Raw genomic sequence first — 22,818 nt, forward strand, 5'->3', positions numbered from 1 at the left:
CCCCCTCCCCGTGCCTCGTCAGGGGGGTGATGGCACCCAGGAGCCGTGGGGGACCCTCGGGTGACACTTTTCTCCTTCCAAGCCCCCTTTTCTCCCCACCTTTGGCCTCAGGAGATTTTTTTTTCCCCTTTTTTTTGAGGGTTAAAATACTTTTGGCGCATTTTTAAGCCCCCGCTGCGGGTGGGAGCAGCCGTTCCTGCTCCCAGCTCATCCCGTTTCCCTTTGGGGGGAAACCAAAGTTTAAAACGCCAAAAAAAGCATTTTTTTAATTCCTTTTAATAACTAATTCCGGCGCCGACACGCACGGCGGGGGCTCCCCGAACCCCGGGGGACGGAGCTGCGCTCGCCGCTTTCACCCCACCGCCGCCGCCGCAGCTCAAGGCCTGGGGCGGGGGTTAAACCCTCCCCGGGTGCTGCCGGAGCCGGGATTCGGCGTCAGGAGCCGCCGGTGCCGTCACCAAACCCCCCCGTTGGGGGTAAAACCAGACGGGAGCCGGGATGTGAGACCCCGAGGGATCATCCTGACGTAAAAGTTGTTGGTTTATAAAATCCGCCGTGTTTTCCTCGTGGAAATTTCCACCTGGAAAAGGGCTCGCTGCCGCAGCGGGGTGAGGGGGGAAGCACCCAGGCACCCTTTTTTGGGGGGTTTTGGGTAAAAATTGACCCTGGACGGCGCCGCAGACCTCCCGGCGTCTCAGATCAGTCGGGCTTCTCCCTCCAGCTCGACCTGCGGGTCGCACACGTCCACGAAGTCCATCTCCGCGCCGGCGAGGGGAGGGGACGGCGCCGCGGCGCTCCGGTTCACGTGAGCTTCCAGGGATTTCAGGAGCCGTTTCGGTTTCCTCTTGGCCGCTAATTCCAGCTCTGGGCAGGGCAGAAGGAAACACGTGAGGGATCTGAGCAGCGGCGTAAGGTTTTGATCCATTTTTTGAGGAGAAAACCCCAAAAATCCCCTCGCCAAGACCCCCAGCACCGCCCCGAGCTCCCCCCGAGACCCCTCCCCGGCTCCCGTTTGAAGAGGGATCCATTAGCAAGCGCCTCTGACGACATCAACCTCCTCCAGAGTAATTAACCCCGATGGTTAATTTAACGCTCGCAGCAAAAATCACCTCCCCACTCCAAACGGGGCTCAGCGCGGCGTGGGGGAGCCGGGAACGTCCCCGTTTGTCACCTGTCGTGACATGGCAGCCCCGTGACCGCGGCGGGCGCTCGGTTTTAAGATTTAAAACACTAAAAGGGGGAGAAAAAACCACCCCACGGTGGTGAAAAATGGTTTAAAACCTTGAAAAGATGAATTTTGTGGGACACGAAGGTGCTGAGAACGCGGCGGGGTTTGTCCCCGGGTTGTTTTTTCCCCCTCGGCTGGGAAAGGAGGTGGAAGCGCGGGGGGAGCGTTACCCTTGAGGAGGGACCCGGCGTCGGCCACGGTCTTGTGCTGCCGTTTCCACACGTGGTAGAGCTGGAGGAAAGCGGCGGCGTAGACGTCGTTGAGCACGGCCATGACTTGCTGCCGGCGGTTACACACCCTGAAAGGGGGGGAAAGGGGGTCTGGTGTCATCCCAGTGGCCGGAGGAGCCACCGAGGAGCGACTTTGCTCACCAGGAACCAACCAAAGATGCTATTTGAGACCCCAAAACCACCAGAATTCCACCCAACGCGGTTACGGAGGTGTCGCCCGCTTCGGATCTCACCTGTTGAGCCGTCCCTCCCGCAGGGCCTGGGTGACGATGCGGGTGATGTTGAAGGACATGATGCAGAAGGGGAAATACTGCAAGAGAAGGGGCGTTATCGCAGCTGGGCCAGACAAAACCCTCCTCTCTCGCAGCACACGGAGGCGCCCAGACATCTCCAGGGCTTTTACGCCGCGTCCTCGCGGCCCCCAGACGCATGGGTCGGCGGCTGCAGGCGACCGATCCACGTAGCAGGGGAATAATACACTGGATACAGGCTTAGATGGGTGCTGTGGGTTAAGCCGAGCTTATATCCAGGCTTAAACCCACCATCTGAGACCAAAACACCAAGCTGAAGGAGACGAGTTTCCAGCACGAGGAGGGGGTTAAGCAGCACAAAAAAAACCTGCAGAGAAGCTTCTTGTGCTTCCCCGGAGCAGAAATAAACAGGGAGAGCAAGGTGGGAGGACGTGCCTGGGTTTCGTGCTGGGATAACTGGAAAATCTCTCGAGCCAGAGGCAGCGTCCGCGTGTCCGTGACGAAATAGAGGAGCTGCATCAAGCCCAACATCCCCGTCCCGCGTAGGTCGGTGCCGGGATCCACACCTGGGGAGGGCAGGACGGCCCCCGGTGATGCCACCCAGTTGTTCCCCGCTCACCCTCAGGTTTAAACCCCTTCAGTGTTTTCAAGAATGAATCATATCCCGGGGGAAAAGCTTTCGGGGTATTTCTCTCCGGGTGCTTTCACGGGGGCATTAACAAGCCCACCCAAGTCCCCCCTCCCGCACCTTCGCTAGGAATTAAGAGCTTCACCCACCCCAGGGCGCATTTAGCCGGTGAATTAATGCTTAAACCAGTTGTGTACGCGGCAGGACGGAGCACGGGAGCGTGGTGAGGGTTTAAGGCTTCGTTAAAACCCGGCTTATTTAACTCACGAGTCACCCAGCCCCAAAACTCGTGACCCGCCACGTGCGAGAGCTTTAATCGCGCTGGTTTTCTTACACAGCAACCGGCGCCGCCGCCTTAGTGACCGAGCCCAGAGCCGGCGCTTCGTTAATCAGCCAGCCCTCCGCAGACGGCTCATTAACCACTAATGAAGGAGTATTAACGGCCCAGGGCAACGCGGTGACGCCAAAGGCTTCTTGTTATGCCGGCGCCAGCTGGACACGGGCAACCGTGGCAACAGGTATCGGGGGTTATTTGGCCAAACCAGTCCAGCTGTTGTACTGGTTGGGACAGCTGGCTGGGAACGGAGGGAGCGGGGCCGGCGTGAGCGAGCTCTCGTGGTAAAGGTTCGCTCCGGAGTCGCTCCGGCCTTACCTTGGAAGCCCAGCTCCTCCCAGTGCGCCCCGTAGCGCGGGCAGCCCAAGCTGGAGCGGGTGAGCTGCTTGTAAATGGTCTGAAGGATTCGCATGTGCACGCTCTCGGTGTCATCCAAAGCACCTGGTGGAGAGAAAACACCCCTCAGCGTCCAAAAAACACCTCTCAGCGTCCAAAAAATACCCCTCAGCGTCCAAAAAACACCCCTCAGCGTCCAAAAAACACCCCTCGGTGTCAAAGGGGGTACCAAAAACGCCCCTCGGCAACCAAAAAACACCCCTTTGCGATCAAAAAATGCCCCACGGCATCCAAAAATCACCCCTTGGCATCTAAAAATCACCCCTTGATGTCCAAAATTGCCTCTTGGTGCCCAAAAATTGCCCCTCTGCATCTAAGATCGCCCCTCAGTGTCCAAAAAATGCCCCTCCGTGCCCAAAAATGGCCCCTTGACATCCAAAAAATGCCCCTTGGCATCTAAAATCACCCCATGGCGTCCAAAATGGCCCTGCAACGACCAAAAATTGCACCTCGGTGTTGAAAAATTGCACATCTGCATCCAAAAAATGCCCCTCGGCATCTAAAATAACTCCTTGGTGTATAAAAATCGCCCCTCAGCGTCCAAAAAAAGTCCCTTGGCGATCAAAAAATGCCCCATGGCATCTGAAAATTGCCCCGTGGAGTCTAAAAATCACCCCTCAACATCCAAAGTTGCCTCTTGGTGCCCAAAAATCGCCCCTCTGCATCCAAAATTGCCCCTCAGTGTCTAAAAATGGCCCCTCGGTATCAAAAATGTCCCTGCAGCGACCAAAATCACCCCTTGGTGACCAAAAAATGTCCTTTGGCATCTAAAAATGGCTTCCTGGCATCCAAAACTCACCCCTCTGTGTCTAAAAATTGCCCCGTGGCATCCAAAAACGCCCCTCGGTATCCAAAAATGCCCCTTGGCGACCAAAATCACCCCTTGTCATCTAAAAATTGCCCCTTGGCATCAAAAAAATTGCCCCTCGGCATCAAAAATCGCCCCTTGGCAACCAATATAACCTCTCAGCGACCAAAAACCGCCCCGTGGCATCTAAAACCACCCCATGGTGACCAAAAATTGCCTCTTCGCCTCTAAAATCACCCCTCGGTGTCTAAAAATCACCTCTTGGCATCTAAAATCACCTCTTGGTGTCCAAAAATCACCCCTCAGCATCTAAAATCGTCCCTTGGTGCTGAAAAATCACCCCTCAGCGCCCAAAAAATGCCCCTTGGCATCTAAAAATGGCTCCTTGGCATCCAAAAATCGCCCCTCGGTGACTAAAAATTGCCCCTTGGTGCCCTAAAATCACCCCTTGGCGTCCAAAACCACCCCTCTGCGTCTAAAAATGGCCCTGTGGTGTCTAAAAAATGCCCCTCGGTGTATAAAAAATGCCCCTCGGTGACCAAAATCACCCCTTGTCATCTAAAAATTGCCCCTTGGCATCAAAAAATCACCCCTTGGCATCAAAAATCACCCCTCAGTGACCAAAAACTGCCCCATGGTGACCAAAAATTGCCCCTTGGCCTTTAAAATCACCCCTCAGTGTCTAAAAATCACCTCTCGGCATCCAAAATTGCCTCTTGGTGTCCAAAAATCACCCCTCAGCGTCTAAAAATGGCCCCGTGGCATCCAAAAAATACCCCTCAGCATCCAAAAATGCCCCTCAGTGACCAAAATCACCCCTTGTCATCTAAAAATTGCTCCGTGGCATCAAAAAATTGCCCCTCGGCATCAAAAATCACCCCTTGGTGACCAAAAACCACCCTGTGGTGACCAAAAAATGCCCCGTGGCCTTTAAAGTCGCCCCTCGGTGTCTAAAAATCACCTCTAGGCATCCAAAATCGTCCCTTGGCGCTGAAAAATTGTCCCTCAGTGCCCAAAAAATGCCCCTTGGCATCCAAAAATCAGCCCTTGGCGTCAAAAATCGCCCTTTGGTGACCAAAAATCACCCCTTGGTGACTAAAAATCACCCCTTGGCGACCAAAAACCACCCCATGGCAACCAAAAACCACCCCGTGGCAACCAAAAACCACCCCGTGGCCTTTAAAATCACCTCTTGGTGTCCAAAAATCACCCCTCAGCATCTAAAATCACCCCTTGGTGCCCAAAAATCGCCGTTTCGGTGCTCTCAGCACACGTAATTCACCCCGGGACAGCCCGGAACGACCCCCCTGACCCCCTTCTCCAGTCGCTTCCCACGAATTTCACACGATCGAGGCGCCGCCGGCCGGGCCAGCGCGGGGACAAAGGGGCCACTCACAGTGTGCCACGGCCAGCGCCAGCTCCCGCTCGTCCCGCAGCTGCGGCTGGAGGCGCGGGGGGCCGCAGAGGCCGCGCAGCAGCGTGGGGAGGCCTCGCCCGCGCGCCGCCGCCGCCGCTCGCGCCTTCTCCTGCGGAGGAGAAGAAAAACAAGAGAAACCATCAGCGGCCGCGTCCCGTGAGGGGGATCGAGCAGGGAAACAAATAAACCCCGCGAGCGAGGCGGGAGGGACGGGGGTGACGCCAAGAAGCGAAGCCGAGGGGACGGAGGGGAGCGTGGCCGGCGCGGCGCGGCGCTCCCCTCTCCTACTTACTAAATTTCGCCCCGCTCGAGGCGAGGGCGAGAGCGCGGGGCCCTGCCCGTACCCGGCTCTCGGCGAGATCGGCCGCCTGGAAACACCGCAGCGCTTCGGCGAAGGAGATGGGGGGGGCGGCACCGCCCCACGGCCCCCCCAGCCCTGCGAGGGGGGCAGAGAACGGGGTTATTAACCCCCCCCCCCACCAAAAATAAACCCCGTCCCTCTGCTCCAGCTGCCCGGTGCCAAACCCAGCTCCATTTCGGCGCGAGGAGCTCGCTCCTGGCTTCCATCACGGCAAGAGGGCGAAGATTTGGGGAGCTGGGGGGTGGCAGCGAGTCTCCCACCCCCTCCCTCTCCTTCCAGCCCTTTCCCCAGCTCCCTCCTCCTCCCCCCAGCTCCTGTCCCCACATCCCTTCCCCTTTTCTCCCCGCCACCAGCCCTACCCGACTGGATCTCTTCCACAGCCTCCCATTCCTCCCGCGCTCGCCGCAGCTCCTCGCTGATCTCTTGCCGAAAAAAAGCACCATCCAAGGTTACAATCGGCCGGGAGACGCCGGGAAGGTGTTTCCTCCCTTCCCCCAGCACCGCTCAGGACGTTTCAGCGCAGGATTTGCCCTTCGCAGGGGGGAGAAATCCCCCCCGGAGCTCCCAGAGATGCTGCAAGGTTTCTCCTCTCAAGTTTGTGAGGCGAAAGCTTCGCCGAGCCGGGGCCAGGTTTGTTCCTCCGGCTCTTTTCGTGCTCCCCAGATGTTTCCACCACCAGAAAACAACGAGATCGATATAAAAGATGCAGAAAAAAAAAAATCTTACCAGCTTCCGCGGGCTGCCCCGCTCCCTGCACCAGAGCCTGCAGGAGATCGTTCTGCGTCAGAGCCGAGATCTACGCGGGGACAGAGAGACACAACCGTCACCGCCAGAAAAAACCCACCCGCTCCCCAGGGAGGCGACCCCCAAATCGCGAGCTCAGCCCTCAGGGAGTCAACACCCCCCCCCCCCCGCCCTCCTCTGAAGGGTGCGAACGGCTCAGGCCCCTTTGGGCGCGTTTTTGTGCCGTTAAAGATCATTTTATAGGGATATAAATAGAGAAATAAAGCGATGAGGTGGGGGGGGGTGCTGGGTGACAGCGAGGGGCGCTGCCCCGAGGCCGGGGCACGGCGCGGGGGGGGAGCACAGCGAGGGGGGGCACAGCGAGGGGCCTGACACGCACGGGGAGGGAGCTGCCGGGCGGGGGGAATCGCTGCCGCTCCTCAGGCCTCTGCGAGCCCCCGGCGCCTCCGTTCATGCCCTGCGGGGGAAGAACGCGGCCTTTCCCCGCGGCCCTTCGGTGGGAGCCGCGGCGGAGCCTCAGGCGGCGGCACCGGGTGACCCCTCAGGGACCCCCCCGGTAGGCCTCAGGCTTCTCCCGCGGCCTACACCCCCCCGGTAGGCTTCAGGCCTCTCCCGCGGCCTACACGCCCCCCCGGTAGGCCCCGGGGTGCCCCTTCCCGCCTCCCCGACACGGTCCCCGGTTCCCGGCCCCCCACCGAGCCGCTCTGCCCTTTGACCCGCCGCCCTTTGACCCCCGACGCCGGGGCCTCCCAACCCACCGGCCCCGTTCCGCCACAGCGCAGTGCGCAGGCGCGGCCGCGCTGCATGCTGGGAGTTGTAGTCCGCGCCGCCACTAACTCCCCCAGCGGGTGGGACACGGGACTACAGCACCCAGCATGCACCGCGCGGGGGTGATGGTGGTGGTGTACGGCGGCGCCCAAGGGTCATACCGCGGGGAAATGCGATTGCCCACCGTCTCCCGGGGCCCGGTACCGCCTCCCGGGGCCCGGTGCCGTCTCCCGGGGTCCCGTACCACCTCCGGGGCCCGGTGCCGCCTCTCGGAGCCCGGTACCACCTCCGGCGCCCGGTGCCGCCTCCCGGGGCCGCCTCCCGGGGTCCGGTACCACCTCCAGGGTCCGGTGCCGCCTCTCGGCGCCCGGTGCCACCTCCGGGGCCCGGTGCCGCCTCCCGGAGTCCGGTACCACCTCCGGGGTCCGGTGTCGCCTCTCGGCGCCCGGTGCCACCTCCGGGGCCCGGTGCCGCCTCCCGGAGTCCGGTACCACCTCCGGCGCCCGGTGCCGCCTCCCGGGGCCGCCTCCCGGGGTCCGGTACCACCTCCGGGGTCCGGTGCCGCCTCTCGGCGCCCGGTGCCACCTCCGGGGCCCGGTGCCGCCTCCCGGAGTCCGGTACCACCTCCGGGGTCCGGTGCCGCCTCTCGGCGCCCGGTGCCACCTCCGGGGCCCGGTGCCGCCTCCCGGAGTCCGGTACCACCTCCGGGGTCCGGTGCCGCCTCCCGGGGCCGCCTCCCGGGGTCCGGTACCACCTCCAGGGTCCGGTGCCGCCTCTCGGCGCCCGGTGCCACCTCCGGGGCCCGGTACCGCCTCCAGGGCCCGGTGCCGCCTCCCGGTCCCCGCCCCCGTCCCTCCCGTTGCCCGCGGGGTCCCCGCACCTACAGACGGGCTCAGCACTATGGGGCCGTACGTGTGGCTCTTCCTCGTCTTCCTCCTTCTCCTCCTCCTCCTCCTCGGCCGGGTGCTGCGGGGCGCGGGCGGCCCCCCCAGCCCCTTCGCCGCCGATGCCCGCCGCCCGCCCGCCCCGCTCGTCACCGACAAGGCTGTGCGCAGGACGGTCATCAAGGCAGGTACGGGGCTCCCCCCGCCCCGGCCCCGCCGCTCGCCGGCACCTTCCACCCGCTCCCCCCTTCGGTGGGATCCCCCCGTCCCTGCGCTCCGCTGGGGCGGCAGCACCCCCCGGGGCAGCGTGACCCCCCCAGGGTGGCATCACCATCCGGGGTGGCATGACCCCCAGGCAGGCATGACCCCCCCCCAGACTGGCATCACCCCCCAATGTGGCATCACCCCCTGGGGCAGCATGACCCCCCTGGGGTGACATCACATCCCCCAGGGTGGCATCACCCCCCTCAGAGTGCCATCAACCCCAAGGTGGCATCACCCCCAAGGTGGCATCACCCCCTGGGGCAGCATGACCCCCCTGGGGTGACATCACATCCCCCAGGTTGGCATCACCCCCTGGGTACCATGACCCCCCTGAGTGGCATCACCCCCCAAGGTGGCATCAACCCCAGGGCACCATGACCCTTCTCAGAGTGCCATCACCCCCAAGGTGGCATCACTCCCTGGGGCAGCATGACCCCCCCAGGGTGGCATCACCCCCCGGGGCACCATGACCCCCCTGAAGTGGCATCACCCCCCAGTAAGGTTTTGGGGGTCACCTGCTGGGTACAACGCACCCACTCGGGGGGGTGCCACATCCCACCACTGAACGTGCCACCCCCACCTTGTCCCGTCCCCCCCCCCCCAGTTTTCTCGGCAGATAAAGTCCCCGAGAAGCTCGATGCCATCGTGGTGGGCAGCGGCATCGGGGGCCTGGCAGCCGCCGCGTTACTGGCCAAGGTGGGCAAGCGGGTGCTGGTGCTGGAGCAGCACGGGAAGCTGGGGGGCTGCTGCCACACCTTCACCGAGAAGGGCTTCGAGTTCGACACCGGTACGGCCCCCGGCGGCGTTTGGGGTCCCCAAAGTCACCCCTGGTTTACTGGGGGGGGGGGTGCCAGCCCATAACACCCGTGGGGACCCAAACTGGGCGTCCCCAGCACCCGCCCCGGGTTATACAACCGCTTTTTCTGCATGAGTGATGGGATATGACACACCTTCCCTCGCCCCAAACCCTCCCGCCAACGGACGAGGTGCTGCCAGTCACACCCTGCTGCCGTTAACACCCAGCCCCTGTACAATCCCCATAATCCAGCCCAGATCCTATCAAATTCCCTATAAACCAGCTCAGATCCTACAAAATTCCCCATAATCCATCTTAGATCCTATAAAATTCCCCACAATCCAGCTCAGATCCTAGAAAATACCCCACAATCCATCTCAGATCCTATAAAAATCCCCATAATCCAGCCCAGATCCTATCAAATTCCCTATAAACCAGCTCAGATCCTACAAAATTCCCCATAATCCATTTTAGATCCTAGAAAATTCCCCACAATCCAGCTCAGATCCTAGAAAATACCCCACAATCCATCTCAGATCGTAGAAAGTTCCCCATAATCCATTTTAGATCCTATCAAATTTCCCATAATCCAGGTCAGATCCTATCAAATTCCCCATAATCCATTTTAGATCGTATAAAATTCCATATAATCCAGCTCAAATCCTCTCAAATTCCCCTGTAATCCAGCCCAGATCCTACAAAATTCCCCATAATCCATCTCATATCCTATCACATTCCCTATAATCCAGCTCAGATCCTATCAATTTCCCCATAATCCAGCTCAGATCCTGTCAAATATCCCAGAATCCATTTTAGAACCTATACAATTCCCCATAATCCATGTTACACCCTGTAAAATCGTCTATAATCCAGCTCAGATTCTATAAAATTCCCCATAATCCATTTTGGATCCTAGAAAATTCCCCACAATCCAGCTCAGATCCTAGAAAATTACCCACAATCCAGCTCAGATCCTACAAAATTCCCCATAATCCATTTTAGATCCTATAAAATTTCCCATAATCCAGCTCAGATCCTATCAAATTCCCCTGTAATCCATCCCAGATCCTATAGAATTCCCCATAATCCATCTCATATCCTATCACATTCCCTATAATCCAGCTCAGATCCTATCAATTTCCCCATAATCCAGCTCAGATCCTGTCAAATATCCCAGAATCCATTTTAGAACCTATACAATTCCCCATAATCCATGTTACACCCTGTAAAATCGTCTATAATCCAGCTCAGATCCTATAAAATTCCCCATAATCCAGTTTAGATCCTATAAACTCTCCTATAATCCATTTTAGACCCTATAAATTCCACTATAATCCATCTCATATCCTATCAAATTCCCCATAATCCATCTCATATCCTATCACATTCCCTATAATCCAGCTCAGATCCCATAAATTCCCCATAATCCAGCTCAGATCCTATAAAATCCTCTATAATCCAGCTCAGATCCTATCAAATTCCCCATAATCCAGCTCAGATCCTATAAAATCCCCCATAATCCATCTCATCCCCCCCTTTAGTATTCCCTCTCCGGGGGATATCACCTCAGGGCTCTTCTCCCTCCACCGAGCCAAAGTCCAGCTCCGCACATCCCTCGAGCTACACGGGATTAACGAGTTTACACGGGATTAATTATTTACAGCCATATAAAGGGGGAAAAAACGGAACCAGCTTCCTACGAGCCGCTTAAAAACCCGCCAGCGAGCGCCTGGTTTCCCTTTGACCTAAAGCAGGAGGCGGATTGTTCCGGGCTTTTCCCTTCCACACGCTGCTGGGGGTGGGTGAGGGGAGAAGAAAAGGGTCTTGGTGTAAAAATATGGAACAAAAAACCCCAAATAAATAAAAAATTTACATTTTTTCCAGGTATCCACTACATAGGGCAGATCCAGGAGGGCTCCATCATGCGCTTCGTGGTGGACCAGCTGACGGAGGGGCAGCTGGAGTGGGCTCGGCTCCCGGCCGCCTACGACGCCGTGGTTTTCGGAGAGCCCGGCGGCGGCAGGACCTACCGCATTTATTCGGGGAAAAAGGACTATTTCCGCCGTTTGAAGGAGCAGTTTCCCGGCGAGGAGGCGGCTATCGACGAATTCGAGCGGCTGCTGAAGGTAGAAGGAGCTTTGGGAGGGATGTTTTTGGCTCTGAAATTCCCCCCCCACCACCCCGATAACTAGATACGGGGCAACCGCCGAGAATAACGGCGTCGCACAACCCAAAAGCGTTGGGAAACGCATCAAAAATCTCCCTTTTCTGCCTGAAAATCACGCCTGGAGGTTGAACCCCTTCCCTGGGCACCAGGAGATGATGCCCCAGGACCCGCTGTCACCTCTCTGCCAGCCAAGATGTAAATTTAAGGAGAAAAAAAAGATAATTTTGAGATTTTTTCGAGCTCAACCTCCCATCCCACAGAGCGTCGGCAGAGGGAGCGTCCTCCTGGTCATCTTGAAGATGATCCCGCGGGCGCTGGCCACGTTCCTGTGCCGCTGGGGGCTGCTGCCGTGGCTCAGCCCCTTCTGCCGGATGGCATCGCGCAGCCTGAAGGAGGTGGTGGATGGTCTCACCCCCAACCGTGAGCTCCGGGCTGTCTTCAGCTACATCTTCCCCACCTACGGTAGGTGGCCAGGAGGCTCCGGGGCACCGTGGAAAAGCTAAAACTCTTTAGAACCAAAAAAAACTCACTGAGAAAACTGCCCCGGCCTCGCTGTAACTGTTTAGCTCTGAGTCTTGCCCTTCCCTTCCACCCGTCTGCCCGCGGGGTTTGATCGTGGCCACCAACAGAATCACAGACTGGTTTGGGTTGGAAGGGACCTTAAAGCCCATCTAGTTCCAACCCCCCACCACGGGCAGGGACACCTTCCACCCGCCCAGGTTGCTCCCAGCCCCATCCAGCCTGGCCTTGAACACTGCCAGGGAGGGGGCAGCCACAGCTTCTCTGGGCAACCTGGGCCAGGGTCTCACCACCCTCACAGCAAAGAATTTCTTCCTCAGATCTCATCTCAATCTCCCCTCTTGCAGTTTAAAACCGTTCCCCCTCGTCCTGTCACTCCATGCCCTTGTAAAAAGCCCCTCTCCAGCTTTCCTGTAGCCCCTTCAGGCACCGGAAGGTGCTAGAAGGTCTCCCTGGAGCCTTCTCTTCTCCAGGCTGAACAGCCCCAGCTCTCTCAGCCTGTCTCCAGAGCAGAGGGGCTCCAGCCCTCTGAGCATCTCCGTGGCCTCCTCTGGACTCGCTCCAACAGCTCCGTGTCCTTCTGATGTTGGGGCCCCAGAGCTGGACGCAGCACTGCAGGGGGGTCTCCCGAGAGCAGAGCAGAGGGGCAGAATCCCCTCCCTCGCCCTGCTGGCCACGCTGCTGGGGATGCAGCCCAGGACACGGGTGGCTTTGGGCTGCCAGTGCACGTTGCCGGCTCGTGTTGAGCTTCTCGTCACCCATCACCCCCAATTTCTTCTCCTAACTCAGCCAAAAAATTTTGGATAAGCCACAAAACCCCCAATTTGGCCCAAACTCACCTTAACGCTGCCCCTTGTTTTCCAGGCGTGGTCCCCTCCCAGGCCAGCTTCTCCATGCACAGCATCTTGGTGAACCACTTCCTCGGTGGCGCGTGGTACCCCAAAGGAGGTGCCGGGGAAATCGCCTTCCACACCATTCCTGTTATCCGGAAAGCCGGAGGCAACGTCTTGGGAAAAGCGCCGGTGGAGAGGATCCTGCTGGACTCCCACGGCAAAGCTTGCGGTGAGCACCCGCCACGGGATGGGGCTCACGTGGTTTCTTCCCACCACGGCGTTGCTTTTCACCGGAGCCGTTCCTCGCCTTTCCCTTCCAGGCGTGAGCGTCAAGAAAGGCCAAGATTTGGTGAACATCTTCGCTCCTGTTATCATCTCAGACGCCGGAATCTTCAACACCTACGAGCGGCTCCTGCCGGCGGAGGCGCGCGCGTTGCCGGGTAAAACACGGTGGCGTTGGGTTGCGTTGGGCTTACGGCGTTAATCCCTCTCCGAGCCACGGCAGAAAGCGGCTTCTTCCTCATTATTTCTCAGACATCCCCCAAACCCCATCGCTCGCGTGTCAAAACGTCGTCCCTGGCTGTACGTTTCTTCGCGGAGGTTTTAATTGGCACAATTAATTTGCCAACACAGTCAGCAAAGCCCTGGCTTTGCGCCTCGGTTTCCCCTAAAAACCACAGCGTAGTGCCCCGAAACTGGTGGAAGATGGTGAAATGTCCACTTCAACTTGGGTTTAGCGCTGCCCCAAAATCTTCCTGCTGCTTTGGAAGGGGCATGGTTGGGTGGGAAGGGGGTATGGTTGGGTCAAAGGGGGCACGGTTGGGTCAAAGGGGGCACGGTTGGGTGGGAAGGGGATATGGTTGGGTGGGAAGGGGACACGGTTGGGTGGAAAAGGGGCACCGTTGAGTGGGAAGGGGGTATGGTTGGGTGGAAGGGGGCACAGTTGGGTGGGAAGGGACACAGTTGGGTGGGAAAGGGTCACGGTTGGGTGGGAAGGGGGGTATGGTTGGGTGGGAAGTGGGCATGGTTGGGTCAAAGGGGGCACGGTTGGGTGGGAAGGGGACACGGTTGGGTGCGAGAGGGTCACGGGTGGGAAGGGGCACGGTTGAGTGGGAAGGGGCACAGTTGGGTGGGAGGGGGCACTGTTGAGTGGGAAGGGGGTATGGTTGGGTGGAAGGGGGCACGGTTGGGTGGGAAAGGGGCACGGTTGGGTGGGAAAGGGGCACGGTTGGGTGGGAGGGGGCACCGTTGAGTGGGAAGGGGCACGGTTGGGTGGAACGAGGCACTGTTGGGTGGGAGGGGGCAAGTTGAGTGGGAAGGGGGCACGGTTGAGTGGGAAGGGGGTATGGTTGGGTGGAAGGGGGCATAGTTGGGTGGGAAGGGACACGGGTGGGAAAGGGTCACGGTTGGGTGGGAAAGGGGGTACAGCTAAGTGGGAAGGGGGCACCATTGGGTGGGAAGAGGGGTATGGTTGTGTCAAAGGGGGTACAGTTGGGTGGAAGGGGGTACAGTTGGGTGGGAAAGGGCAACGTTGGGTGGAAGCTTTCTGGGCAACAACATGGTCCTGGTCTACAACCACTCAATCTTCCCCTTCTTCCCCCGCTGTCTTGCAGAGATCCAGTCTCAGCTTCGCATGGTGGCTCACGGCGAAGGGGGTCTCACCATCTTCGTAGGCCTTAACGGCTCAAGGGAAGAGCTGGGGCTGGAGCCCACCAACTACTTCATGTACCTAGAAAATAACCTGGATGAAATGTAGGTTTGGCTTCACCTTCGACGTGCTTCGTTAAGCGTAAGGAGACGAAATCGTGGGTGGTGACTCAGAAAATGTTCTTGGCAGATCCCACTGCACGGGGATTCGGCCGTAACGAGCATTCAGGGAGAGGTTTTCAGCAAAACTCACCTCAAACCCTCGTTATCTCTCTGCAGAATGAATCGCTACCTGGCTTCTTCCAGAGAAGAAGCTGCCAAGAACATCCCTTTCCTGTTTGTCACCTGCCCGTCAACCAAGGACCCCACGTGGGAAATGAGGCACCCAGGTAAAGGCTGAGGCCCGACCACACGCGCTTGGGGGCGGCTTGAAAACCTCTTGTTGGGTTTTGGTTCGGTTGATGACTGCAAACGAGGAGTTTCTCCTCAAATAGCCATGGTCAAAGCCACTGAGCAGGTTGGCTCATGGCAAGTGGTCTTCAAGAGAACTGGATGAAGGATATGGGACCACAAAGACCTGGGGAAGGCTGGGTTTGTGGTGGCAAAACGGTGGCATGAAGGTGGGCAGAGGGACAACTGCCCCAACCTCGTCCTGCTGCAGGTAAATCCACGCTGGTCGTCGTGACCTTCGCCAAATACGAGTGGTTTGAGGAGTGGAAGGACAAGCAGGTCAAGAAGCGGGGAGATGATTATGAGGAGTTGAAGGCGACCTTTGTGGACACCATCATGCAGACTGTCTTCAAGCTCTACCCTCGCATCGAGGACAGGGTGAGGGAACCCAGGGTTGGCGGGTCCTCCAGCTCCTCTCCTGGGTCCTGGCTACCCAGCGCCATCCTGCAAACGTAGGAGGTGAGGTTGGGGCTGCTGGACACAAGGACCAACCCGTTGCCGCTGCCTCCTGACCACACATGGTGCAAAGGAGGGGCTGATGGTCCTCCAGGACCATCCAGGCACCAAACTTGGCCAGAACCACCACCCAAAGGTCTGCAAGGAAACCTCTCCTGGCCTGTAACCCCATGAAACCAACCTCCTAGAGCATGAGACACCCCACCCCATCACGCCCAACTCCTCGCAGACCACGTTGTCCCCATTGTCCCCCTGCAGATCGAGTACATCTCCGGCGCGACGCCCCTCACCAACCAGCACTACATCGCCAGCCCCAAGGGGGAGATGTACGGCGTCAACCACAGCATCGCCCGCCTGCAAGCTGAAGCCATCGCCACCATGAGGGCGCGGACGGCCGTCCCCAACCTCTACCTGACAGGTACCACGGCCACCAACCAGACACCACGTCCTCAGATGAGGACACCTCTGGGGAAGTGGGATATGGAGGGGGAGAACCTTCAATCCTTCAATGAAATTAAGCTGCCGCCGTGCCATGGGGTGATGCAAGAGCCGCTGGAGCACGTCAAAGTGGAGTTGTGTGGTCCCAACAGGAGAAGGGCTGCACCTCCTCCAGCTCCTGGATGTTGTCTCCCTGCACAGTGCCCGTTTCTGAGCAGGATGAGGCCCTTTCCCTGCTGAGGAGATGGAAGGGGGTCAACCAGGGAGGGGGGTTTTGTGGGTTCAAACCTCAGGGATGACGTGGGGGCAGCTGGAAGGTGGACAGTGGTTGGGGATGGTGAGGTCCAGACCAGTATCGACGGTCAGTTGGGGACGGAGAGCACGGGCTGCTCACGGTGGACCATGGCTGCTGCCATGGCCGCTTCCCGCTCTCTTCCAGGGCAGGACGTGTGCCTGGGCGGCTTCATGGGAGCCCTGCAAGGAGCCCTCGTCTGCGCCAGCACCGTCCTCAAGCGCAACCTCTACCTCGACGTGCTGTGGCTGAAAAACCGCACGTGGGCCACCAACGCCAAGAAGGGGGACTAATGCCCGCCATCCCACCGGGCAGGACCTCCCTGTCCTCCCAGATCACCCTCAGTGCCTTCTTTTCTGCTGTTACGTTCCATAGCACATCCTTCTCGACTGCAAAACCCAAGGGTTAGAGCCCAGGAGGACGCCGTACCCGTTTCTAGCCATCTTTCCTTGGACCTTACCCACCTAGAGCTCACCTCCTTCCACCACAACATCCACCACTAGCGAGTAAAAGCCAGCGCTGATCCCTGGCCGCCCTTTTGAGGGCAAATCCCTTCTCCTGGCGTAGGGAAGAGGGGCTCCAAGAGCTGCCACAGGCAGCGGCCAGGAGAGAAGCCAACCCCAAAAACCAGGCTGCACCACCAGGCAAGACCCAACAGCCACCATCGCTTGATCACCATCAGTATCCGAGAGTCCTGCAGACCATCAGAAGAACATCAACCTTCACCTGCATCCACCAGACCAGCTGGGTCAAGGAGAAGGAGCCCCTGGGGATGCTTTCCCCCTTTTAGATGGTGGCTTTGGTGCCAAGTTGGGCTCCTAAAGCTCCATGGGGCTCCTAAAGCTCCACGGGGCTCCTAAAGCTTCATCTGGCTTCTAAAGCTCCACGGGGCTCCTAAAGCTTCATGGGGCTCCTAAAGCTCCACGCAGCTCCTAAAGCTCCACGGGGCTCCTAAAGCTTCATCTGACTCCTAAAGCTTCACAGGGCTCCTAAAGCTCCACGGGGCTTCTAAAGCTTCATCTGGCTCCTAAACCTTCACGGGCCTCCTAAAGCTTCACGGGGCTCCTAAAGGCCCACATGGGACTCGGCAGCTTCTCCAGGCAGCGTCAGGCAGGTTTGGTAACTCAACGGGGCGGTGGAGTAAGCGGGTTCTGGCACGCCAAGGCCAGGCCTGAAGGGCTTTAAGCCGGGTTTAAAGCTATTTAAGAGCAACAGCTGTACGGGGCTTTCAAAGCCGCGCCCTTGTTGCGGCGGGACCGTGACGCAGCCCCTCGTCACCGCGATGCCACCGATATTTCGGCGCCGCTCGTCGCCCAGACGGTACCAGCACCCACTTCTTTAGCCCTAAAAACCAAGTCCAACCTTTCTGTCCGCTGGGGAACACGATCAAAGCCCTCTCCGAACGGGAAGGGAAGCACGTGAGACTAGAAATCAATAAAATTAATACTAATTATCTCGTGATTCGCGCCCCGTGATGTGGGATCAGCGGGGTTGGGGTGACACGAGAGGATTCGAGACCCGTCCTTGCGAGCGTGTCGCTGGGGGCTCACCCCACACCAGCACCGACCACTTTTGGGGAGGAATAATCCCAAAAGTGCCACAAACGGGTGTGCCAAGGGGGTAAAACCAGTGGGCAGGTGCCTGCCGCCTCGCCAGGAGCACGCAGGGGTGGGCAATAAGCCACGCTGGCCAAAAAGCCCTGCGAGGAGCCCGCGGGGGACGCTGGAAGGGGCCGTTTTCCCCGCAGGCAGCGATGGGAAGCAGGAGTTGCCTGGCTTTGGGGGAAACCAAGACTCAAACCTCTTTTTTTTGCCCCCTCCGTATATATTGTTCATAAACCGCGGGCTGAACGGTGCCAGCTCAGCCCTCTGAACCCAGGGACAAGGCACAGCCCTTCTCCCCGTGACTCATGCCCAGGTGCCATCTCGCTCCCTCGGCAGGTGACATTTGCTCCTGCCTTGCCCTTGAAAATAAAAATCAGCCGCGCTGGTGCCGAGTCACCCACGGGAGCAGGACGCGCTCTCCGGGGCTCGCTGCCGGCGCCGCGAGGGGTTCGGAGCCACCCACCCCATCGCAGGGGACAGCCCAGCATGTCCCAGGCGAGGCCGAGCCGGGCTCTTGTCATCGTCAACACCGATTTCACCGACGGCGACGGGGCGCTGGGGACGCGGAGGGGAGCCCGGAGAGAAGCGAAGCAGCTTTCCGACGTCCTCTCGCAGCTCAACTACAAGGTGAAGCTGAGGCACAACCAGACGGCCAAGGAGATAGAAGACCTTTACCGACACGGTACGTGTCCCCCCGCCAGCCCCTAAGCCCCCTCCTCATCCCCCCCACCTCCTGCTCTAAGCACCCCGACACCTCGACGCGTCGCTTGGGCCGTGTCGTTGCAGAGCGTCGCCGCGAGCACGGGGAGTATTTCGTGAGCATCATCTCCAGCCACGGAGACGACGGGCTCGTATTCGGGTGTGACATGGAACCGGTTCAACTGACCCGGATTTTCCAGATTTTAGCCTCGGAGAAGTGCCCAGCGCTCACCAAAATACCCAAAATCTTCTTTATCCAGGTAACGCCGGCGCTGGATGAGAACCTGATCCCTTTTTTTTACTAAGTTTGTGCAGAATTAGACTGGCACAAGCACGAGGCTTAAGGTTGCTGCTGGTCTAAGTCTGGTTTAATTGTGGATTTTGCTGCATCCACGTGGCAGCTTGATCCTTTCATCGCTCCCCACCTTCCCACCACAACCCTCCATCCCTCTTTTTTTCACTCTTTCACCGATTTGGAGGTTTCTTTGCTCGCTGCAAACACTCCTCGCCCAGCCTTGCCTCACCCTTCTCCAGCAAACAGCCCCAGTTCTCTCCCAGTATCCCCAGACAGGAGCACTTCTCTTGGTGGACTGAAACCAAATTGTTTGCCACGACACGTGACGTTGCTGGGATTAAATATTCCTCCCAGATAGCACCAGGAGAAAGGTGAATCAATAAAAGCTGCCTCTAAATCCCATTGCCGTGACGTTTAGGCCCAGGAAACTCCTGGGGTAGGGCTGGGAGAAGCTCAGCTGCGAGCTGGGGATGGAGTAGGGGAAAAAAATAAAGCTCCGAGCTGGTTCTGAAGGAGGAGGGAGGAGGAAAGGAGCCCTGGAAGTACGGTCGAGCGCTGATCTGACACGGAGGGTTAGATAACGAACAAACAAATTAATCTGATAACTGGATGGATCCCAGCAGCCAGTGTGAGCTCTGCAAACGTTATGCAAACACATGGAAATCTTTTCATGTGAAAGCAAGTAGAAATCACTCATGGTGTTCGTTATCTGCTGGCCAAGGGCTTGGCCGCCGTTCAGGGAGCGGTGACAGCTGGGGACATCCCCCACACAAGCCAACAAACCCAGAGACTGATCTGGGCACGTCGATCAGCTTGTGCTCCAGAGAGCAAACACCGCAGGGCTGCGGGTGTCCAGAGCCTGAGCCGCTTCCCCTCGCCATCCCCACGGCTCTCGGTGGCCTCCGGCCACCCCTCTGGGCTCTTCAGTGTCAGGGTGTCGCAGCCCGTTAGCCGGCCACGTCCCGAGCGAGGAGCTTGCGCAGGGAGAGGCGAGGGGACGCTCCCCCTCACCCCCTAACGCTGGGGACATTTGGGCTGGTCCCAACCAACGTGTCCCAGCTGAGGTGGCTCCAGGTAGGGGTGAAACATGTCCTCAGAGCTCTAGTCCCTCTCCAGCGCCTTCCTGACACCAGCCCTGTGAGAAATATCAAACGTAGAATAAAAGATCGTGCACAAACGATCTCCCAGCGCTTCCCCAGCGGGCTCTTGCGTTTCCAGGTGTATTTTGGGGTTCGCACGTGCAGGCCCACATTTATGGGGAGGGATAAATGCAAAGAGAAGGGGAAGAAGCCTCGTGAGAAACACGTAGGGAGGAGAGGAGGGAGCCTCGTCTCCAGGCTCATTGGGAAGAGGCTTGGGCTGCGGTGGATGAGAAGAGGACAGAGGTGGGAAGGAACCATGTGGGGCTGCAGGACTTGGGGAATAGGAGCGGGGAGAGGCTCTGCGCCATGGGATGGGGCATAGTTGGCTTGGGGGGGTCCATAGGGAGCCCCCAGAGCTTTAGGCTTGCAAAAGGGAGAGAGAGCAGAGCAGGGGGGAGCTGACAACAGCCGTTCTGCCCGCAGGCCTGTCGGGGGACAGAGCTGGACCACGGGGTGGTTGTGGAGTGCGACAGCGGGGAGCCCGCGCCAGCCTGCTCCTCACACTGCCCCTCCATCCCTCCCCAAACCGTCGTGATGTTCGCCTGCAGCCCAGGTAAGGGACAGCCCAACACCCCGACCACGTTTCCTCTTGCCGTCGCGCAGCCACGGCACGACCGACGCCGCTCTCCTTCCCTCAGGCTACGGGGCCTTCCTCAACGCCCGCGGATCCATGTTCCTCCAGGCCTTGCGTAAGGTCCTGGAGGGAGAAGAACGTCACTTGGCCCTCAACCGCCTCCTGACCCGCGTTAATTGGGAGGTGGCTTTTCGCTGCCAGGCCAGGGGCACCTACGAGGGATGTAAGGAGATGCCCTGCTTCGTCACCAACCTGCTGCAGGAGGTTTTCCCCTTCTCGGCACCCACGGCGGAGGGGGCAGATGGGTGTTTGAGAGCTGCTGGCTCTGCAGGAGAGCCCGGGGAAGGGTGAAGAGCAGCAAGATCGGCCGCAAAAAATCCCCTGGAGAAAAAAAATGGGACAAGGTAGAAGAAAATGAAGAGAAAACCCCTCTGGGAAGGTGACTGGCTCGATCTGGGAGGTGCTGGAGCTACTGGGGGGGGAGGTTTTAACAAGCCACGTGCAGCTGGGGCAGATCTTACCACAGAGCAAAACGATTTAAGCACCCGATGGTGCAGCGAACGCCCTACAGCAGCACCCCCCCGCCACGGCGACCCACAGCTCCGGAGGGGGACGTAAACCTGCTTCTCCCCTTGATTTTCTGACACAAAAAAGCTCCCATCTTGCAAACACAATCTCACTTATCTTTTTTTATTTTAAATCTAAACAAACCTTCCCAAGCCACGGCCTTACAGAGGCAAAGCCGACGTGTTTACCTGGCTGGTGCCCTACCCATAATGAAAACACGGCTGAAAGATCACCCCACCTTCGAGCTCACGAGGCTGCTGGAGAATTCAAGGCTTGAAAATAATCAGCATAAAATATAGGGCTGTTAGGAGGGTTTGTGGGTTGGGGGGTTCTGGTGGGAGCTGGAGTGGAGGTTGGGGGGTGGATTTAGGAGCAGTTCTCCGAGTTCACGTTGGACAACTGGGTCTTTGCGAGATTCCTGACGCTTGTGTGCAAACACAGGGACATCTCTGCTCCGTGGGTCCTCAGATGGTCGCAGGAGGAGAGAGGGTGCGACGGGGCAAAGATCTCCTCCAAAACATGCTGAGTTCCACCCCGTGCTCACGCATTAAACCTCCACCCCGAGGGCCTCCGGCATTAACCTCTGCCCGTGTCGGTATTTCTCAGCGTAGCCCCGAACAATCCAGCTGCGATAAGCCGAGCCCAACCCAGCTGGCAGATTCATTTTGGTTTCCTTTATCTTTTTTTTCCTACCCCTGGACTTTGGCCCACGGGTGCAGCCGCCCCGACGTGCAGCCCACGCTCGGCACTTGCCGCATCCTCTCCCTCGAGGGACCCGCGGGGTCGTTCCTTCCCCACTACAATCGCTCTACCTGTAGGAATAAAAGAGTTTTGAGACTCTACAACACTCTAAAATCCAGGTGGAAGCGGGCAAAGGGTTCAAATTTGTGCTCTTGGAGCACAATTTATTGTTTCTTCGGGAAATGGCTCTCAAGGCACGCAGCAAATTGGCACTTTGATCTGCTCACGCTCACTCTGACAACCCCACGTGCAGATTAACGGGGAATTTTTATTGTAATTCCCCATTTCCACCTTTTTTTCCTTCCCCCAAGCTCTCAGCGACCCCATCAAGAGGAAAACAACCGGCTCTCCCTTTTTCCTAGCCCTCTGCACTCGCTGCCAGGCAGCTGGGGTCCAGCCAAGCTGGAGAAGAGCACAAGAGGGTGAATTTTTTTCTCCTTTTAGGGAAAAAGTGGGGGAAAGGCAAAAGTTTCTTGTATTTACTGCAGGAAGCAGCAGGAAACGCTGCCCAGAAGCACCCCCATCATCCGCCATCGATCGCGGGACTTTCTCTTCCCCTTTTCCACGCAGGTTGTTCTCGCCGTGGGGGAACCAAAGTGGCACCAGTGGGTTCTTTGTTTTCCAGTTTCTCCCAGTTTCTGCTGCTCAGAGGAGCCAGGCTGCGCTGGGACACGGGCTGCACCCTCCTCAGAGCCTCCCTGTGGGTGAAAGAAGAAATACAAGCGGAGAAATTCACAACTGAGCTCGTGTTAAAAGGAATTTAAACTCTTAATCTTAAGGTCAGGTCCTAATAACCCCGTGTACGAGGAAGCAAGTGGTCACGAGGACAGGGCTCGGTGACACGGGGCGATCTCAGCAGACTGGAAATGTTTCAAATCCACTCTCAGCTGACACCTGGTCTCGGCTCTTTCCGGCCGCAGGGTTAAACTGGTCACCCGAGGGTGAAGTTTGCACGTGCAAATCGAGCTCCCCCACAACACTCTGAACACAAACCACTTGGTTTTTGTTAAAAATATATTTATTTTTTGGCACGAAGAGGAACTAACCTGCGCCGACGTCGATGGGTTTCAAAGGAGACCATGAAAAGAACAGGTGAACAAAAACAAAGGTGAAAACTCCTTATTTATTTGTCTTAAATCCATTTATTGACTTCACGCAGGGAAACAAACGAAAAAAAAAAGTACAAAGAAATATAAAAAAATCATCCTTCAAAGCAAGTCGCAGCAGAACACAAACCATTCGCGGATTCAAAGCGTAAAATAGGGACGTTTGGCAAAAAAAAAAC

General features: G+C 58.0%; 3 protein-coding genes across 7 annotated transcripts; 2 read left to right on the forward strand and 1 right to left on the reverse strand.

Annotated features, from left to right (window-relative positions):
* Nucleotides 1–248: 248 nt before the first annotated feature.
* ELMOD3 (ELMO domain containing 3) lies at nucleotides 249–7,990 on the reverse strand. 5 transcript variants are annotated; one of them, XM_068421426.1, is made up of 11 exons: nucleotides 7,410–7,990; nucleotides 6,777–6,854; nucleotides 6,379–6,449; nucleotides 6,013–6,079; nucleotides 5,585–5,728; nucleotides 5,272–5,401; nucleotides 2,990–3,112; nucleotides 2,145–2,275; nucleotides 1,692–1,768; nucleotides 1,399–1,526; nucleotides 249–864 (listed from the first exon to the last, which is right to left on the reverse strand). In XM_068421426.1, exons 2-11 carry the CDS (start codon nucleotides 6,849–6,851, stop codon nucleotides 695–697), a joined length of 1,116 nt encoding a protein of 371 aa, XP_068277527.1. In that variant the 5' UTR covers nucleotides 6,852–6,854; nucleotides 7,410–7,990; the 3' UTR covers nucleotides 249–694. The 5 variants fall into 5 exon arrangements, with proteins under 5 accessions (XP_068277527.1, XP_068277526.1, XP_068277525.1 ...); XM_068421425.1 differs by lacking the exon at nucleotides 7,410–7,990 and adding an exon at nucleotides 7,350–7,400; XM_068421424.1 differs by lacking the exon at nucleotides 7,410–7,990 and adding an exon at nucleotides 7,156–7,187.
* Nucleotides 7,807–17,364, forward strand: RETSAT (retinol saturase). Its single transcript, XM_068421427.1, has 11 exons — nucleotides 7,807–8,237; nucleotides 8,918–9,100; nucleotides 10,994–11,235; nucleotides 11,537–11,738; nucleotides 12,660–12,857; nucleotides 12,949–13,068; nucleotides 14,242–14,380; nucleotides 14,555–14,664; nucleotides 14,937–15,103; nucleotides 15,440–15,599; nucleotides 16,059–17,364. The coding sequence occupies exons 1-11, from the start codon at nucleotides 8,066–8,068 to the stop codon at nucleotides 16,202–16,204; spliced, it is 1,839 nt and encodes a 612-aa protein (XP_068277528.1). The 5' UTR covers nucleotides 7,807–8,065; the 3' UTR covers nucleotides 16,205–17,364.
* Nucleotides 17,365–18,001: 637 nt separating this feature from the next.
* LOC137675302 (caspase-3-like) lies at nucleotides 18,002–20,576 on the forward strand. Its single transcript, XM_068421310.1, has 4 exons — nucleotides 18,002–18,197; nucleotides 18,302–18,474; nucleotides 20,075–20,204; nucleotides 20,290–20,576. The coding sequence occupies exons 1-4, from the start codon at nucleotides 18,002–18,004 to the stop codon at nucleotides 20,574–20,576; spliced, it is 786 nt and encodes a 261-aa protein (XP_068277411.1).
* The last annotated feature ends 2,242 nt before the right edge of the window (nucleotides 20,577–22,818 follow it).

This window comes from Nyctibius grandis, chromosome 33, assembly GCF_013368605.1.
Source record: "Nyctibius grandis isolate bNycGra1 chromosome 33, bNycGra1.pri, whole genome shotgun sequence".
Classification (NCBI taxonomy): domain Eukaryota; kingdom Metazoa; phylum Chordata; class Aves; order Nyctibiiformes; family Nyctibiidae; genus Nyctibius; species Nyctibius grandis.